This window comes from Mya arenaria, chromosome 1, assembly GCF_026914265.1.
Source record: "Mya arenaria isolate MELC-2E11 chromosome 1, ASM2691426v1".
Lineage (NCBI taxonomy): Eukaryota > Metazoa > Mollusca > Bivalvia > Myida > Myidae > Mya > Mya arenaria.
Genome location: NC_069122.1, coordinates 56,118,801 through 56,138,394, shown reverse-complemented (window position 1 = coordinate 56,138,394; position 19,594 = coordinate 56,118,801). Strand labels below are relative to the sequence as shown.

The 19,594-nt window shown below is 36.1% G+C and overlaps 1 protein-coding gene across 1 annotated transcript; it reads left to right on the top strand.

The window, feature by feature from the left end:
* The first annotated feature begins 134 nt into the window (after nt 1–134).
* Nucleotides 135–14,489, top strand: LOC128239997 (translation initiation factor IF-2-like). Its single transcript, XM_052956478.1, has 7 exons — nt 135–396; nt 4,135–4,380; nt 8,697–8,847; nt 9,277–9,302; nt 9,502–10,179; nt 12,917–13,108; nt 13,518–14,489. Exons 1-7 carry the CDS (start codon nt 282–284, stop codon nt 13,814–13,816), a joined length of 1,707 nt encoding a protein of 568 aa, XP_052812438.1. The 5' UTR covers nt 135–281; the 3' UTR covers nt 13,817–14,489.
* Nucleotides 14,490–19,594: the final 5,105 nt, after the last annotated feature.

Here is a 19,594-nt window from a genome sequence, read left to right as displayed (position 1 = left end):
AAACTCATAGAACGTACTGTCATGTTACATCAAATGTTTGCTTCTTTACGTTGACGCGTTTTCGGCGTAAACGTAGATTTCCCGAAACTTGACAACCTGCGCCTCCGATTTCTTATATATGGCTTAGTCCTACGTCAGAGTTTTAATAGTCCATTATTCGCTCTGAGGTCTGTGTTAATGTTGATAATATGTAGAGACTGACGTACAATATTTTCAAAGCTCTTATTTTCAGGTTTAATTTAACAATTTGTTAAGCTCAAAGGAAACAAAACAGTGAAATCATGGAACTTTACGGATATATCATTACTTTAGCTGGAATCAGTTGCATACCATTGGCAGCCGCACAAAATTTGGCAGCGTTGCTTGGAAGTCTTGGGGGCTTAGGATTTGGAGGAGGTACACGTACAGATTTTTTTTAAAATCACAATTATTTTTTATTTCGCTACATCTATAATATTTCATTATTGAAAATAAAACTCATTTGAAATGAAGACTACATTACCAGGGTACAATATATCTATTTATAACTTCACTTAGTTGTGATGCAGAAGTCACACTGCATATTTTTATTTACCTGTACTTTTATGAAACTTATTTAATCGACACTCAAACCATTATCTTATTCAACTGACACAATTTTTTATATAGTTTACAAACATAATGCAAAAAAAGAGAAATACCTAATATTTGAAATCATTATTGTTTACAGACAAGTCACGTTCCTTTTTAATAAAGCATGTTTTCGCCTCTTCTACAGAAACATGCACGCGTATGAATATATGCAGGTACTATGTTTTGACATTTCACCTTGTCCTTTTTTACATAATAGTATTGTTTTCTTATTTGTTTATTAACCTTAAATAACTTTTGGATTAAAATTGACTTAACCGCATTTAATCGTTGCCGTTGTTTGTTGTTGTTTGAAGAAGAACACGGGTATATATTTGCCATACCGCGGCTCTGCTTAAAATATACAATAAATTAAAATGCCAAACTCGTTTTAATTGTGAAATTGACTAGTAATATTATGAATGAATCACCAAAAACCAGGACCATGTAGATGAAAATGTTAGTCTGTTAGTCAAGGAACATCTATTTTTACCTGATAACTTATCATACAACAATCAGTGAAACGGTATTGCTAGTCATTAAAATTCGTATTGAGTTATTGAAATTGTCTTTGACTGTACTTAATTAATTTTCCACATACTTTCATGACAACAGCACGGTTGTCATGCATGAAGGACACGCCCTTGGACTATCTAAAACAATATAAACATAAACACAGAAACAACACAACCTAATGCGGTTAAGTAAATTTCAATCCAAATTTTTGTTCATTCACGACTTATTTCAGGTTAACCAAAAAAAAAAACAATACGTGAAAACTAGACTTGTTGAAATGACCAAAAAGTACCTACATATATTCATATTGCTCCGGATTCGTGCGCGTATATATTTCAGCGGTAGAAACGAAGACATGTTTGTTTGAACCCTTTCAAACAAACATTTCTTCGTGCCATGTCAGTAAACAAAAAAATATTTCAACCATTACGTACTTTATCATTGATTCGGAGGTATTGATCAAAATCAGGCTTGAACGTTAAATTTCTATAAAGATATCAAAAAAATCAACAACAAATACTTAAAACAAAAATGTTTTAAAGCGTTGAAGTCAAAGGTTAATGCAAAGTTTCCCAAAGCAATATCATGACAGCTTCTGTTGTTTTGTGGATTTGTCCAGAAACAAAGAGAAACACGTTCATTTCTACGACATTTGGTACAAGTATGACACTAGTTGAATCATTCCTAAAAAATTCCCTCCCTGTCAAATTAGCATTTTTGATATTTTTTTCAGTGTTTCGTCCATACATTTACCTTTAATTGTCCGTGAAATAGTAGACAAATGAATCTTCATCTTTGTTAATTAGTTATTATTATTATTATTATTATTATTATTATTATTATTATTATTATTATTATTATTATTATTATTATCAGTCTGGTAAATGAAAAGCAGGTAATTCAAATTTCTAATTTTAATTCGAAAAGGAACGCTCTTGTTCAAAATACGATGAACATGTTATATTTTGTTTCTATAAATAAACAAAACATGATTGTTCATCATGCCACATTATTACAATGAAACGCGCTTATTAGCAATAATAAGACAGTCCACGGGCATTAAACACAGTATGACCGACAGTTTTAAGACCTTTACTTCTGCAACGTCCAGTCGAGTTAGTTGCCTTTTGACTTGTGGGACGTTTTTACAATCATGAGTGTTTGATCATGTCACGGCATTGCTTACTAAACGGTTATTTTTTGCACATATAAACGCATTATGTAGTATTTATAGTTATTTGCTTAATATATATTAACTTAATACAGAACACAATTCAAATGTGTAAATATAACAAACTCAGAAGCGTTATCAAGATGAATATTCTTAAGACTCCATTTGTAAGCATTTGAACGTAGGTCTTTCAATCAGATACGTGATATACAAGCAAGCCTTACACTTTTTCATATAAAGTTTAGCTGTTTGAAACTTTCCTTTTATAGCTACAATCATTTCGTAATCGTTAACGATTCAGTGCAGCTGCTAGAGCAAAACCGCTCGTATCATCATGAAAATCTGCAGAAACAGAAACAAAGGTCGCAACTGAATCAATCATACAGTTTGGTTAACACGATGAAATTATCGTTCACGTTACCTATCTTTCTGACCCTTTGGTGCATATTTATGCAAAAAGCTACAGAAACAAGCTCAATAACAAAAAGTTTAAACATAAACCCGGTTTAGTGGCACTGGGCAAACGCCAAAGACATAATGCGTCGCACCAAATAATATTTATATACTGCTTCACCTGATTAAAATCAATAACGGCTAACTGCTGATTCACTGAAATAAATGTGATGTAAAACTTGAGAAAACTGCCTTCTCAATGTACAAAATACAATGTTGACCGCTTACACTTTTTTCAAAAATTGTTTGGCCGTTTCAAACTCAAACTTTCTTTAACAACCATTTCACCTAATTTTAAACACATCCAATATCAAGTGGTCAGCATATTTGTTTTTATACAGTGAGAAGGCAGTATACTTCAAATTTACCAATACATTTATTTCAGTAAATCAGCAAATAGCCATTATTCATTGTAATCACATGAAGCGGTGCATGATTTAAAGATTTTTAGTTTGTACATACACAAACTAAATGGTAAACGACTGCGTCGCAACAAACCCCGGTTAGCTCAATCGGTAGAGCGTTGGACTGTGAATCGGACAATCCGGGTTCGATTCCCGGGCGGACCAGGCCACTTCTGTTGTGATTGGTAATGAAATCCTTTCTACGACCTGGCATGTACAGAAGTTGTCAGTTCTTTGCAGAGGTGAAGGCACCTAGTACTGGTTAACCGCCTGATAGTCTGCCCAGGATAGGTGTGCGGTGGTTGAACTGTCACTCTGGGGCCCTTCAATGTGCTCACGCCGGGACCCGGAGTATAAACTACTAACACCACCGCAACAAACCATTTATTTTTGTACAAACTGACAATTTTTAACCAGTATTTATTGTTGCCATTTGGTGGGGGCAATGCACCAGCAACCTACAAAGTGATGGAACATTAAAAATAATCACCATGTGCTATGAACACAAATGTTTTTTCCCTTGTTATTTGTTATGAAAAAAAATAGCGGCAAGGACTTATATTTTAAAGATGTTCTCTTGATTTAACACAGATGGTTAGGCAAAAATTATAATTCTTTGTTTCCACTAAAATCTGAAAAAAATAGGGTAGGTAGGTCGGCATAACTTTTTTCTATTCTTTTTTTAGAACCGGGATTCTGTAAAAAACCGACCTATATCAGGGCATATCACTTTCGTAGAAAGTTTTAACTAGGAAATAACTAAAGAATATCCACATATCGATCAAAACGCAAACTATGTGTAGGGTTGGGAGGAAAAAATAGGATCGGCTGGGTTAGCGGACACAAAGAATTATATATATATAACAAAATAAGTTCACCATCCTTGACTGATACTGCCACTTGTGGTATTTACAAATATACAAGCTAGGGTTGTCTGCACTTGTTCATCCAAACCATCTTCCCTACTCTTTTAATTTCCAGATGGGCCCAGTTTTAACATGCAAATGGGAGGTGGAGGGGGTGGAGGCAATAGCAATTGTCCATACCAGGCTCATCCAGACAGAATCAAGTTTACCCAGATAGTCAACAACAGGCAGATGACCCAGAATTGCGCACCGGGCACTTTGTTTGACGTTAGCAAATGTAGCTGTGTTAATGCACCCAAAACCAGCCCCGGAGGAGGACCAATGCCCGGCAGCAACCCCCGGCTTGCGGCTTCTTTTGGTGGTATGTGTGAAAGGTTGCATGGAACTAAGAAAAGTTGTTTGTTTGTTTGTTTGTTTTAGACGTATGTGCAATTCTGTTCAGTTCTAATTTGCGACGTATTTTTGTAATGCCTTATTTTGTTGTTTAATGTATGAATAATTATGCTACGTTGTTTCTCCCTGTAGCTGATTTCCAGTCATGATTGTGACGATTTCATTTCATACATTTACACTCCCTTAGTGTTGGAGAGTGGAGACCTAACGCGCCAGTTTACATTCAATTTCGTAGGAGTGAACTTTTCTTATGCTTTTTTTCTTAAACCTAGCTTGTTTTGTATAGACTCCCGGTTGAACAACGAAGTGCTCAACAATTTTAATGTTGTTTTGTAAAGTAAGAAATTGTAGATATCATGGTGAATAGGTGTATATTTTAACATTCATAGTGTTCATACTTTGTTTAATAAGTTGATAACGGTAGACAGTATGAATAGTTCAGTATAGAACTATTTGTCGTCTAATTGGTGAATCATGCTTAATTGTATAAGCCTTTGACCTTTGTGCAATGAAGCAAGGCCAGAATAACAGGACGTGTCGAGGTAGTAAGATTTGAACTGATAGTTGTGTTGTTTAGTTTAACCATTGTTGACCCCATTTTGAATGGCAATGGTCAACAACTAATAAAATATGAATATCTACCTTGATTTTAAAAATTAATCTGTGACTTAACAGCAGAACGTGAGCCTCGCCATAACATCAAAATTTGCAAACAATGCAAGGATCCGAATACAATTATTCATCCATTCGAAAAAGTCGGAGTAAAATGATTCGAACCGCTCAGTAGGTAGGTAGACCAAACTTTGAGGTTGGTCATGACCTTCAGATGATCTTTTTTATTCTAGGGCCAGTAAGATAAAGATCATGGACGCGGTGACTTTGAACACAAAAGCCTTGTCCGATTGATTTGATATCTAGAGTATGTTTGGGACTATGTTGCTCAAACTTGGTAAGGATGCATATAATGACAAGCAGATGCCCCTATTGAGTAAAGGCCAGTAAGTGACCGGTCATGGTCTTTTATGTTTAGCAGTATAATTGGGGTTAGTCCTACAGATCAAGGTCTTTCTTGAAAATCAATATTGTACATGTGGATTTCATAGCAATAATTCGTGTCTCAGCAAAAACATTTTAACAATTCAATAATTAATAGTACTGGAAATAATTCGTGTCTCAGTTGTTACCGTCTATTTAAATTTCCTTCATATATTATGCAAATGGCTATCATTCAATCAAGCCCAAATCGAGGAGCATTTGCCACGTGTCTGTGACAGCTCTTGTTACAAATCAAAATCTGCCCACCTTCCAAAAACATTTTCGTTTCATCAGAGGTTCGATCGTGATAAATCTAACGAGAATGAAAAAAGTGACTGCAAAAAAGTTAGACTGATCATGCGAAAACGTCATCACTTTCTTAGAATACACAGTGCAAGCAATTTCCATTGGCAATTCAACCCAGTAACACAGTCACAATGATAAAAGCATTTAATATAGCAATAATCAACACGAAATCATCAATATGGTATTAGTTATGCATATATATATATTTTATTGTTTAACGGCTTAGGTGAATATGACAGCATACATGTCTTGAGAAATAATGAACATTATCACTGGTATAATGCGCTTCGAGCAAATGTCACACATTTGGCGTAGGTGAAAATGTCCTCATAAATGTCCAGGGAAATGATGAAAATGTCACTGGCTTGATTATGTTTACCGTGCAAATGTCACACATTCACCAGTTTATACTGGATCTTATTTGGCGAGTATAGTAACTAGTCATGGGAGTTTTACCATGTGCAGTGTATGAAGTGGCATTCCTGGTAAATTGTCATCATCATGATGCATTAAAAACACGAAAAAACCCCTAAACATTCCTTTCTTTAAGGCCGATTTAACCAAGCTTAATAAATACTTTCCTATTCAAGCAACAAAATGAACTACTAAATATTTCCCTACTAAAGCAACAATAAATTTCAATTTTATTGCGACTTATAACTAACCACAGACGTTTCAAACAAAGATTACAATTAATTAGAACTTACGCTTATTAAGTGCAAGTACAATAAAGCTGTCCAAAGACATAGCACGTTGTCATGCCTTACCACATTTTTACTTATTAGTTATTACCATAAACCTCTTTTCTTCCGTATACAAACCCCCCATGATATAACGTCACTTATTATGGAACTGCGTAATTATTTGAAACGCTTGTCTTAAAACCTAGTCTCAAAACCTGTCCGGGTTTTAAACAAAGACAATCGTACTAAGCTTATAGGATTTGATTTCGACTTCTAGGTTACTACACTCCACATTGTTGGTTTCTTATTATCACTTTCCAGAAAAAATATATATTCAGTTGATATTTTAGATACCTAAATACTAAGTAAAAAAAGGTTTACGGATGAAACTCTCCTGCACGGGCAATGCAAATCGAGAAGCTAACAGTCTGTTAAACAACCGCAACATTATAATTATATATAAGAAGAATACGTGTAAAGCAGTCACCGATCTTGTAACTAATGCACCAGTCAATTGTTACCACGCCTGCACCCCTATGTCCGGGGAATATCGGGGACTTTGACATTCGGTTCAGCCAATCCCTGGTAAAATACCCGCCCTGCGGGTACAAACTGCTGGTAAAATCCCCGCACTTTATTCCCCGCACCCCGGGGACATCATAGGTAAGTCCCATTCCCCGCTATTTTTTTGCGCAAAACCGCGGGGCCACCTGGAAGGTAAAAACACGGCCCATTTCCCCCGCTACCCCCGGTATACCCCCGGATCTGGGGGGGGGGGGGTGGTGGTTACAATTGACAGGTGCATAAATGTACCTAACAATGCTATCGAATTTACTGATATTTTACAGAGCTTTGCACATTGATAGAAAACCAGTTTCAGTTTTGATTTCGATGGTTTTCAAAACCGGTTTTGATAGTTTTGCCGAATGCATGGTTTTGTGAACAGTTTCAACGACATTTAGCCATTATTTCTAATTATTGATATTACCTTTTTCATTTAGCTTATTTGCCCATTGTAAGGCATTGCTATCAAATAGATGAGTTTCAACAAACGTTGTTGATCACATTCCGCCATGTTGTTTTCAAAATAAACAAGTTTTTGGAATAAACCAACCAATGATACCGCCTCCGGTAGGGGTATCGATAGTTTCAAAAACCGGTTACGGTTTTCGTTAATAAACCCCACGATAGAACTGGTATTGGGTTTATTTGAAACTTACAACAGATACACAGTTCGTAAAACCGATATAAAACCGAAACCAGTTTATTACCAACAAAAACCCTTAGTATTTCTTGCTTGATCTATCAGTTAGAGTTGTGATTAAAACATTTTCTGCTGCCCTAAAGTTGACAGGTCATTTTGGAAGAACTGTCATGGCGGATGTTACAGTTTGTTTCAAGTGGAGAGATTTTTCTTAGGAATAAATTACACCCATCCCCATTTTATTGTCTTAAAATGTTATTTAAACCTGAAGCTTACAAGTACTAAGAATATATGTGGTTATCAAAGTCTGCATTAGCTAAAAGGCCTTTAAATGTTCATTTCATGCAGAATTATAGATGAAATGACATGTCATGTGCAACCTACATGTACGTGCTGGCTGCCTTTTGTGCACTACGTCATCCAGATATGTGTACTGTGAACACGCTGAGAATGACAGTACGATAGCTCGAAGACAGAGAGTTTTGCGAGTATTACCGAGCTTAAAGTAAAATTCGTAAACGAGTTTTCCACACGTATATGTAGCTACGAATACGAGTTTATGCAGTGTTTCTCAACCTCTTAAATAGTTACATTATATTATCTTTTCATCAAGTTTTAGAAATGGTGACACACACCAAAAATTCGATTTTGCTTTAACATCTTGATCAATCATAAAGCAAGATTTCAATGACACCTCTTGAAGAAGACAACATGTTGTTTTTCCCATAAGGTTCAGGGGGGTGCGACATCAAACAAAATACGTGGAATTTACTTTTGCATGATGACCATCCGTGTAACACTTGTCAATTCAACCAAAACGTATTGATTTCCCGAAAGTTCTAATAAAAGGCGAAAAAAATCAATTTCTCGGAATTTGGCATTATATCGTCACCAAAGTCATAACCGTATGCAAGAAACGTTTTAGTTTTTATTCTTTCAGGTTCTCCAAGATGCGGCATCAACAAATTTATTTGACAACAACATATTGACCGATCTTGTACTTCTTTTAATAACACAAGCATTTCAATGGCAGCATATTCATCGTCATTTTTCCAGGTTTCGGAGGAGGGGGAGGAGGAAGTGGAGATATTAGCCAACTATTGGGCATGTTACAACAATTGCAAGGAGGAGGAGGTAGTGGTGGTGGGGCCCCGAGATTGCAACAACAAAGAAGACAACCCTCTCCAACGCCAGTGTTTAGACCAACGTATGTGTAAAAAGTGGCATTCAAATGTTTTAGTACTGCAAATAATAGTGTTATAATCAGTACATGTATGTATTCCAATGAAACTTAGTTCACATAATGCGACAACGATTTGTTCATGCATAGAAGGCACATAATGCATTGTGCGCCATGTTAGACAGGTAAATACAAGAGGAAGGTTGGCGTTCGCTCCGTGGCTTTCCATAATATCAACCAATACCTTTCAAACAGAATAGTGTTTAATAGACATACGTAAAACGGTGCTATACTACCTTTGTTTGATTCTAATTTTTTGCTAAGATTCTATGAAACAATTCATTTGTTTTGATTTTGTGCTTGAGGTTTCCTGTATTAGACATTCTGTAACATTTTAAGCATGGAATTGCATGCCCTAATATCAATGTTTATATTTCGGTGTTATTTTTGTTACAGCCAAAGACCACATATAAATACAAGAGGTAAGAATATCATCTTTCTGACAACCAAAACTACCAATATATAGCTCAGGCCTAGGTCATTAATCATATCAAGTAATTATAATAACAAAGTTATGCTGCATGGTAGATGATGTCTGAAATATATCCTTTCAAACGGTATGTGCCGTTTACTTAAACACTTACAATGTTACTAACATTTAAAGGCCTGGTTTGATTTTAGCCCCTGAACAAAACCTTCAGGGTGGTCTTTCCCTTGACCTCCAATTTCCGGGCAATGGACAATGGGCCAACCCCATAAAATACAACCCTGGACTTGGTCTGACGCCAGTAGTTGATCCAACAATATTACCAGACGTTTTACCGCCCGCAGTGCTAGATGCTTTGAAGAAAGCCACAAGACCTCCCGGTCAGACCAAAGCGCCAACCCGACCTACTGCAAAACCAACAATTCCTCAATCAACTAAACCAGGACACCTTCCATCTACTAACCCAGGACAACTTCCAGCTAACGTTATTGACATGCTGAATAGAGCTTCATCTCCACCTTCCCAAAGACCGTCCAGCAAAACAACAAAGAAACCTACAAAGCAAAACGACACAAAAATGGTTGGTTCAACCTCTCTGCCAAACAAATCAACCTCAGCCGGAAGTTTGCCACCAAATGTGCTGCGAATGCTGCAACAAGCGAACTCTGCAGCAAAACCAAACTCGCCAAGACCTACATCAAAACCAATGCCGACAAAGCGACCTACTGCACCAAGACCCACAGGACCCCAGATTCCCGCTGGTGGAGATCCCATGGCTGCTCTTCTTGCACAACTTCAGGCCCATATGGCTAAAACCTCTCAGCCATCTGCATCTGTTCCAGCCCAGAGTGATCCTATGGCTTCATTGATGTGTAAGTACATGCAAACAAGTCCAATATTACGCGGGAATGTTTACTGACACGAATTGTGAATTTATAATATATTAGTTTTTGTTATGATTTTCATTACTTTGGAAAAGCAAGTTATTTTATTTTTTAAATGGTAAGAACTTACGCAAAACTAACATTTTAAAGAAGAATTGCAGAATGTCATAAATCACATTTAATTAATAGGCCAGTTGTGTACAGAAAAATGCATTTGATTTGATATTCCTTCTTGGAAATGAATGTAATAATCTTTTGGCTGAACTCGATATTTATGTTGGTTTTCTTATGAAACCGTAAATGTTCACGCAAAAAGAAAATCGAACTAACGTTTTCACATAGGTTGCATGTGCACGATGTATAAATAACTTCAAGGCAAAACATTATGGTGAAGATTTGCACCAAAATTAGAAGAAAAATAGTTCAGACATACGCCTTGTTAAAACCTTAAACACTGGAAACATTTGCTAAAGTTTTAAATTAACACAATGAACTTCTTTGTATTTCCCTGAATTGTATGTTTTCTCCTTGGTTCATAGAAGAGTCATAAAACATACACCAGTTCAACAAAAATGTTTTAATGACATTTATTAACAGTAAATATGCAAAACATTTGCAAGTTAATTCTGAACTATGTTTTCCTTTATGCTTTCGGCAGTTAAAACTTAATCAGTAGCATGCCTTTACTAGCATATGCACATTTTAGAAGCAATATCAAATTATATTGTTTACAGCCTACTATAAATATTTTAAGACGAAAAAGAAACAATAGATCCCTTTGTTTCACATTACTTTTGTAAAATTATGTATACGACACTTTAAAGTGTTAATGACTTGTTATGAAGTATACCGAATATGACATTATTTGCCATGACAACACAAATTAATTTGCAGCTGTCTAATTTTCATGCATTGTTCATTTATATGGCAAGAAGCCGTTTTTATGTGTCTCAGAAAAACTTGTCTTATAAACTAGCGTTTACATTTACAAGCTCACATCGAGCACGAATATACAGAATCAATATACCAATAATTGTATCACATAAATAAAAAAGCCATAGAGCACAGACATATAGAACAATTATACTTGTAATCAGTACACCAGGATTAAAATAATCAGTACAACAGAATTAATTATTTGCACCACAATCTAGCACAGATATTTATAAGCAGCATTTTAGTATTTACAAGCGCAAGAAGTCATTGAGCATATCAATACATCAGGAATTAAAGAAAGTGCAAGAAGCCATCGGGCACAGCCACTCGTAATCAATACACCGGTAGTTACAGCAAACTAAAGCAGCCATGGGGCACAGTTACTTATATCAAAACACCCATGAATAACGGCAAGCACAAGAAGTCATCGAGCACAGGTATGCATATCAATACATCAGGAATTACAGCAAGTGAACGAAGCCATCGGACACAGCTACTCATTTCAATACACCAGGAATTACAACAAGCAGCAGAAGATATCGGGCACTAAAATTCAAACTTATTATCATTGTATCTGGAATAACAATAAAAGCAAAAAACATCGGGCACATAAATTCACAATCAGTACACCAAGATTTACAACAAGCGCCCGAAGCCATCGGGATCAGACATTCATAATCAATACATCAGGATTTACAATAAGTCATCCGGCACTGACACTCGTCATACATGTATCGGTAATTACAACAAATGCAAGAACTCATCAGGCACAGACATTCATCATCGATTCACAAGAATTACAACAAAAACAAAAAGCATCGGGCACTGCCAATCGTCGTAAATATATCGGGGAATACACCAGGGATTACAAGTTCAAGAAGCCATCGGGCACAGACATTCATAATCAATACACCAGGGATTACAGCAAGTGCAAGAAGCCATCGGGCACAGACATTCATAATCAATACACCAGGGATTACAGCAAGTGCAAGAAGCCATCGGGCACAGACATTCATAATCAATACACCAGGGATTACAGCAAGTGCAAGAATTACAACAACAAAAAAGCATCGGGCATTGCTACTCATCGTAAATATATCGGGAAATACACCATGGATTACAGCAGGTTCAAGAAGTCATCGGGCACAGACATTCATAATTAATACAACAGGGATTACAGCAAGTGCAAGAAGCCATCGGGCACAGACATTCATAATCAATACACCACCAATTTAAACGCGCAAAAAGTAATACCATCGAGCACATATCCAGAATAATAAAACCGAAAATTGCAATACGTTGATCTTATGAAGCCAGAATAAAAACCTAAACCAAAGGATCAAGTACAAGAATATGTGCGCAAAAAGCCGAAAAACTTTCGGATTTCAGAATTAAAATACCCAAACGCAAGACCAATACTTAGGTGAAACACTACAGAAACAAGCTCAGTAGCCAAAAGTTTAAACATAAACCCCGTTTGATGGCACAGGGTAAACGCCAAAGACATAGAACACAAAAACAAAAAATCACATACAAGAACCATGGAACAACAACACAAAACTCCACAAACAGCACATAAATACTATTCAAAAATAGATATGTTTATCAAGGATTGTTAGGTACCGCCTTGGAACGGTCATCGAGCACAAATGATCAACGTCAAACACACTATGCAGTTTTTAACAGGACCAATTCAAGACTATTGTACCCAAAAAACTATGCTCAGCAAATATCATAAGTTAACATAATATAGAGCAAGACTAGCTATAAGAAAACACAAATATTGCAGCACGCATACAACAGCCATCTAGACAGCCAGCCAAACGACCATCAGGTGGCGCACCAGACCTTAGTCAACTTGCTGGTCTACTTGGAGGTAGTGGAGGTCTAATGGGAGGTAGTGGAGGTCTAATGGGAGGTAGTGGAGGTCCAGATTTAGCCAGCCTTTTGGGAAGTTTAGGAAACCCTCTAGGAAACACTGGTAAGAACTATTTTCCTTTTAGTTAAATGTATTCCTGACACTTGTTGTAGATGCCTTTTTACATTTATTTTATGATAGTCAAAATAATGCTGTACATTTGATTACATGTCCAATTCTGATTGACATACCGACGCAGTATGCAACTCGCCTAGAAATTGCCTCAGGTTGTTATGGTTCAGTAAGGTTTTTGTCAAAATGTGATTTGCTATTGTCGTTAAAAAGATCAATATTGAAATATTAAAGTCGACAGTTCTATGAAACGATATTTAAAGTTCTGCCTTATGAGTAAAATCGGAGCATATTCATGAGCCATTACCCTCATCAAAATTACCCGTGTACAGCAAATGTATTCAATACTGTACGTTTCACTATGTTGAACAGTTTAATTGCATGCATGTTCCTATTGCAGGTGGTAACATGGGCGGTAACAGCCCTAGCGCTCCGGGAGGAATGCTTGACTTCAACAGTTTATCTGGAAATCTCAACGTAGCGGCGCTCATGGGAGAGACACCTGGTCCATCCCTTGGACAAAACCTGGACATGACATCATTCTTTAACACACAAGGAAAGATGGGTGCGGGAGGTGGTTTAGCTGGTCTTCAAAATCTGAACATTGCAAAACTTCAACAGTTGGATAGACAAGGAGTGATTGACATAAGCGACCTATCTCCTGCCGGTTTAGCTGCAGCAAATGCACACTTTGGCTGATCAAACCATTATACACCGATGGATGCCTACTTTAACTTATGTGATGTGGATGTGTTCTTTTCTGTCATGCTTTCATATGCAAGCATGTCATTTATTTCTAACTTAAGCTGATTTTAAAACTTAATATTTGTGTATGCATCTATTTGATTCTCATATAAATGATATGGTTTTAAACGCTTTTAGAAAGATCTTGTTCAAATGTTTTCCGGGTAGTACTTGTTCCACAAATGTTCAAATACACAATGAATAAAGCAAAAACAACACCAATATATATGGTTAACCACATTACGGATGTATGTATCAATCTATCCGTGTCAAATTTTTGAGCAAGCCTGATTAATGTTCATTCAAGTTAATTGTATTCTTTACATACTTTATATCAAAATGACATCAAGGTAAGTTATAATTTCAGGTCTGGATTTGGGCAAAATTAATAGGTGCCTTTTTACATCACTCTAAAGTTGAAAGGGGAGTACTAGTAAATTTTAAAGTTCAAGTTTAACTCGTGTATGGTTCATCCATTTATTAAGAATTCATTAATTTATAAAAATAATATGCGTTCAAAAAGTACGGATATTATGCAGACGCGGTCCCAAATCTTATGGTGTAAACTCAATGACCTTATATTTATTTGATTGCTTTAATGATTCTATAAAATGGTGAAAAACATAAATGTTGTTTTTAATTTCACCCTTACTCCCATTGCAAATAATTGTTTAAGCACGTGAATAAGCCGCAAGTGCAAATGGCCACAAGTGTACCACATTCGTTGTTTTTGGTAAATCATAGGGCGTTACAAATAGATTTACGGGCCCTGATACACGAGTGCTTAATATCGGCACTGGTCAATTACGGGCGTTACAAACATATGTACGGACCTTGGTATATTGCTTGTTAATATCGTCACTGATCAATCATGTTTTTTACAAACGGATGTACGGGCCTTGCTTCACGTATGCATTATATCGTCACTGGTCAATCATGGGGCATTGCAGCCAGATGTTCGGGCCTTGCTACACGTGTGCTGAATCACGGTGGAGAACCCACGTGACTTATTTGGTAAAGTGCACGGCGACAAATGTCAACAAGTCTCGATTCAGGTAAGGTTTTTAAAGATAACTTTCTTAATATTTGGAGAATTTTTGTGAAATAAAGACCATAAACCCCGCATTTAAGAGCTCTATCCACGGTAATAAAGAACTTTCTCGAATATCCTAAAGTTTTCCTGAAAATCTTGACCAACTGATTTCTCAGAGTTGAAATCTAAGGCAAAGTACACGGCTTTTGACAAATCTATCGCTTTACTTCATGTTAGCCGTAAATAATTCATTCACAAATCTTATTTTAAGCAAATTTTATGCATTTTATAGTTTTCAGCGTGTATTGTGTAACTTCTAGTTATTTCAAAGGTAAAAATGAACTGAAACCAAATTGATAAAGTACACGGACATTTTAGGATGATAAAGTACACGGTCATTTTAGTTTATGTTTGAAAGTAGAGTGCGGTTTACAAACTAATAGTTATATAAGCATTTTCTATTCGTGAAGTCAGAATGTATAGTGTTTAGTTTTTATTTAAGTTATATCAATAAATTTTGCATTATATAACGCACACCTAAATAACTAAATATTTAGCAATCATATTTAATTAGGAGTTGAAAGATAGTCTATGGGATAATTTAAGAGAAAGTCTGCCATTATAAGTTCGATTACTTTTAAATATGCAGATCAATACAGAATCATACATACATTTCTTCAAAAATCAGATAGTATTACTTATAAATTATAATCTGGACTGACGGCGAATAAAATATCTCTGTAGTTAGCGGCCCGTTTGTGGTGATTATAAATTTCATGAATGTTCCTATTTTGATGTGATATAAAACAATAAAATAGGCACATCACAATTAGTTTATACATATTTCCACATTTAAAGCATATCGTTCATACCTTTCAGGTAACGCTGAATCTTTTATTTGGTCCAGTCTGAACACATATTATCTGATCTACATCAGTAAAACTGCGGTCGTTCGAACAATACAGACAGGATCTCATTGTAAAGATGGAGTCTCGGAGTTAGATGGGAAACAGCAAGGAAGAATGAGAGCACACTATATTACCAATTTACAGGCTACGACTAAGACTTGAACATCTAGATAAGAGCTGAGCATGGAACATTAGAATGTTCCAGACTAAAGGCTGAAATGTGATTACAAAATAATTGTGTTTCAAAGCTTGCTGAATTATATAAGATACATGCAGTTAAGAGTTTATAGGACATCAATGGGAAAATGACAACAATGCATCTCTAAACCTTGTGAAAATGTTTTATGCTCAATCCGTTTTCATACTACTTTTACACAGCATTTTTTCAGTACTGTAAGACAAACGAACATTTTAAAAGAGCACCATTTGGTAACTGTACGTTTTGCTATTTATCTTAATAAAATGTTATCTTAATAAAATTTTACTCTCATCAAAACTTTATTTTAACCCGGCAACATACTGGAATGCACTTCTAACTAGACCATTGTGATCTTTCAATGTGTCCTGATTAGGTGTGTTTCGCCTTAACGTGCCTACTGAGTCCATATTTGAACTTGAATGCTGAGCGACACTGTAGACATTTGTGACGTGTCATTCGCCTGTGTCTAGTAGAAATCTGGTCACTGAGATTGGTCGTGTCACCCAATTTGAACCCACACACATCACAGGTTAGCTTCAATTGGCCGCTTTCGCGTCTTTCGTGTATTTTCAAGTCTTGCAAGAGCAGTTTTGCCACAATATTTGCAAAAGTGCAACTTTGTCTCGCCGTGATAGCTGCACCTATAAAAAGACATGTACTGTCACAAGTTAGCGAGAAATGCTGGCAATGTCAGTAATTGAATATAATTTATAAAAAAAAACACTATATTACTGCCACGCAATGAGTGTTTGATCGTGTAATCAGCATCATAAAACTAAACGACCCTGTCCACTGAAACACGGACCACATTATTATGTGAATAACGCAACTCCTAAAAAACGTTGAAAACACAGTCAGACGACGGCAAATCCTAACCTCTACACGAAGGGAGTCATAATAAAAGTGTAACTTTAGTATATTCTTATTTCTCTGCGAAAAAATAATACTAAAAACTAACCTGTGTCTGTGTAAACACTCTCACAAAAACGATGGCAATTGACCAGAATGCCTTCTATCGTGGTCTACTAGGTGTTTTTTTTGTGTGTTTTTTTTGAAATGCCATTCCGCATTCTTTGCATAAAGTCGGAGTCTTCATATTCTGAAATGAAACGAATGTCACAAAATCATAAGTCTATCAAATCAGCTAGCAATCGAAGACATTAAAAGTACAAGAACTCTTTTCTTTCTCAAAATGAAAAGTTATTAAGCACCATTTACAAAAACTTCAAGCTCTTTATATGTCAATTGCGGATATATTGTTAAAATACGGGATTGAATTTTAGTGTGATAACACATGTTTCCATGATTCATGAAAATGAGCCCATCATTTGGGCGACTCCGTCGGTCTAACTGTTAAAACGCGTTCATTCTTCCATTGTCACTCCATTACAATGCGTCTTTTCAAACATGGAGCGATGTTCAATAATGAATTTGAAGAATAGAAATAATAAATAAATCTATAATAACTCGTTTTAGCACCAGTCAGTGAAATAATGAGTATATACACTGAAGGTTGTAAATGACCGTGTACTTTATCAAACCTAAAATGTCCGTGTACTTTATCAATTTGGTTTTAGTTCATTTTTACCTTTGAAATAACTAGAAGTTAAACAATACACCCTGAAAACTATAAAATGCATAAAATTTGCTTAAAATAAGATTTGTGAATGAATTATTTACGGCTAATATGAAGTAAAGCGATAGATTTGTCAAAAGCCGTGTACTTTGCCTTAGATTATAACTCTGAGAAATCAGTTGGTCAAGATTTTCAGGAAAACTTTAGGATATTCGAGAAAGTTCTTTATTACCGTGGATAGAACTCTTAAATGCGGGGTTTATGGTCTTTATTTCACAAAAATTCTCCAAATATTAAGAAAGTTATCTTTAAAAACCTTACCTGAATCGAGACTTGTTGACATTTGTCGCCGTGCACTTTACCAAATAAGTCACGTGGGTTCTCCACCGTGTTAATATCGTCAGTGGAATTGTTTACAATGTCTTAATTGCAGCTATTACAGTATTGTTATTTGTTGGATTTATTCATTAGCATCTTCAAACAGCCGTGTTTACCGAGTTGTATATAATATATGTAAGGTTAAACTCGTAAAGTCTATTTATAGATAGCTCCGCCTAAACCTAGCCTTTAGTCCTCCTTGAGTCCCTCGGAATTTTCCGCTGTCACTCGACTAAATTAGAAAATCTTCAAACCAATTACATGAATGGACATTTCGGACCATGGATATTGCGAATCATATTATGGACATGCAGTAGCGTAGCTAGAGCCAATTTGAGCCTTTAAGATGCATTTTGGTGTGTATCAAGAGGGAAAATAGAAAACAAAGAAAGACACGAGTAGTTTATCCGAATCAATTCAACAAAATTTACATTTTTTTTTAATAATATCACTGATTTGTTGTAAACTCAAATAATTTTATAACGCTGAACATACATTTGTTTTAACGTTCAAATCAAACAATGAGATGTCACAGTAGTTGGCTTTACTCGGTGTGTATAAACTGAAAATTGCCACAAACATGTTGATAATCGATGGAATGTCAACTGTGTGGTCCTTGTGGTCCTTGTTGGAATGTTATAGAGCTAGACTTGACCGTCTCTCGTAAGCCATGCAGGATCTTAGGTGGTTCTTTACTCCGCGTATGACGTTGAATGAGCGTTCAGCGGTTGCCGACGTCGATGGCATTGTCAACATGAAAAGCAACATTGTGTCAACTACAGGATACGCTTTGGGCGAATCCCCGTGTATAAACGCCATTTAGTCGGAAGTAAAATGTGTTCAAGTGTTTATTTTCTACTTGCCAATACGAGAAGTGGTTGTATTTGTATTTAGGCTATCACGACTTAATTGCTGCTTAAATGCGATTGAAGTGACATGACATTAGAACTATACAACTTTCTTTGGATTAAAACATAATTACAACGATCACAGTGCTACCCTTTTAATGTTGAGCGCTAGGCAAAGAAGCAACTGCTACTATACTTAATTCAGTTTGAAGTGGGCGGATTTTGTTCCTGCATTATTTATCTTATTATTAACAATTATATAATACGTGTACGTGCCATACATGCCAGCGGCTAACTTCCTCCACATACACTTCAAATTAAACAAACATGAATTATTGAAGATTTAGGCCTAACATATCAGCATGTACACGACTCGAGTATAAATAATATTTAAAAATCTTGCTGCACCCAATGGTACCCTAAAGAAAAAAGATGGAGTTTCCTCGGGCTTGTTCGATCTGTGCTATTGTCTTCCGGCCTGACGTGGTATACGTTGCTCAACATCGAAACGGCAGGCAATATCCGTTACTCTGCCATGCAATGGCTCCCACACCATGACCACCACAACAAGTTGTATGTCGGCAAGGTATTGGTTGGCCTTTTCATCACCATCTTCTTGTTGCGAGAATATCCAATCGGATTTCATTCAAAGATCAGGGTAATCATGTTCACTTTTTCGGACACTTTCAGAGTTATTTAAAATAGTTGATGTATTATCTGATTCCCCATACTCTCTCGACTAAAGAAAACGGCGAAATGATGTGCAGGCCCGGGCCTTTTTCATAGTGGAA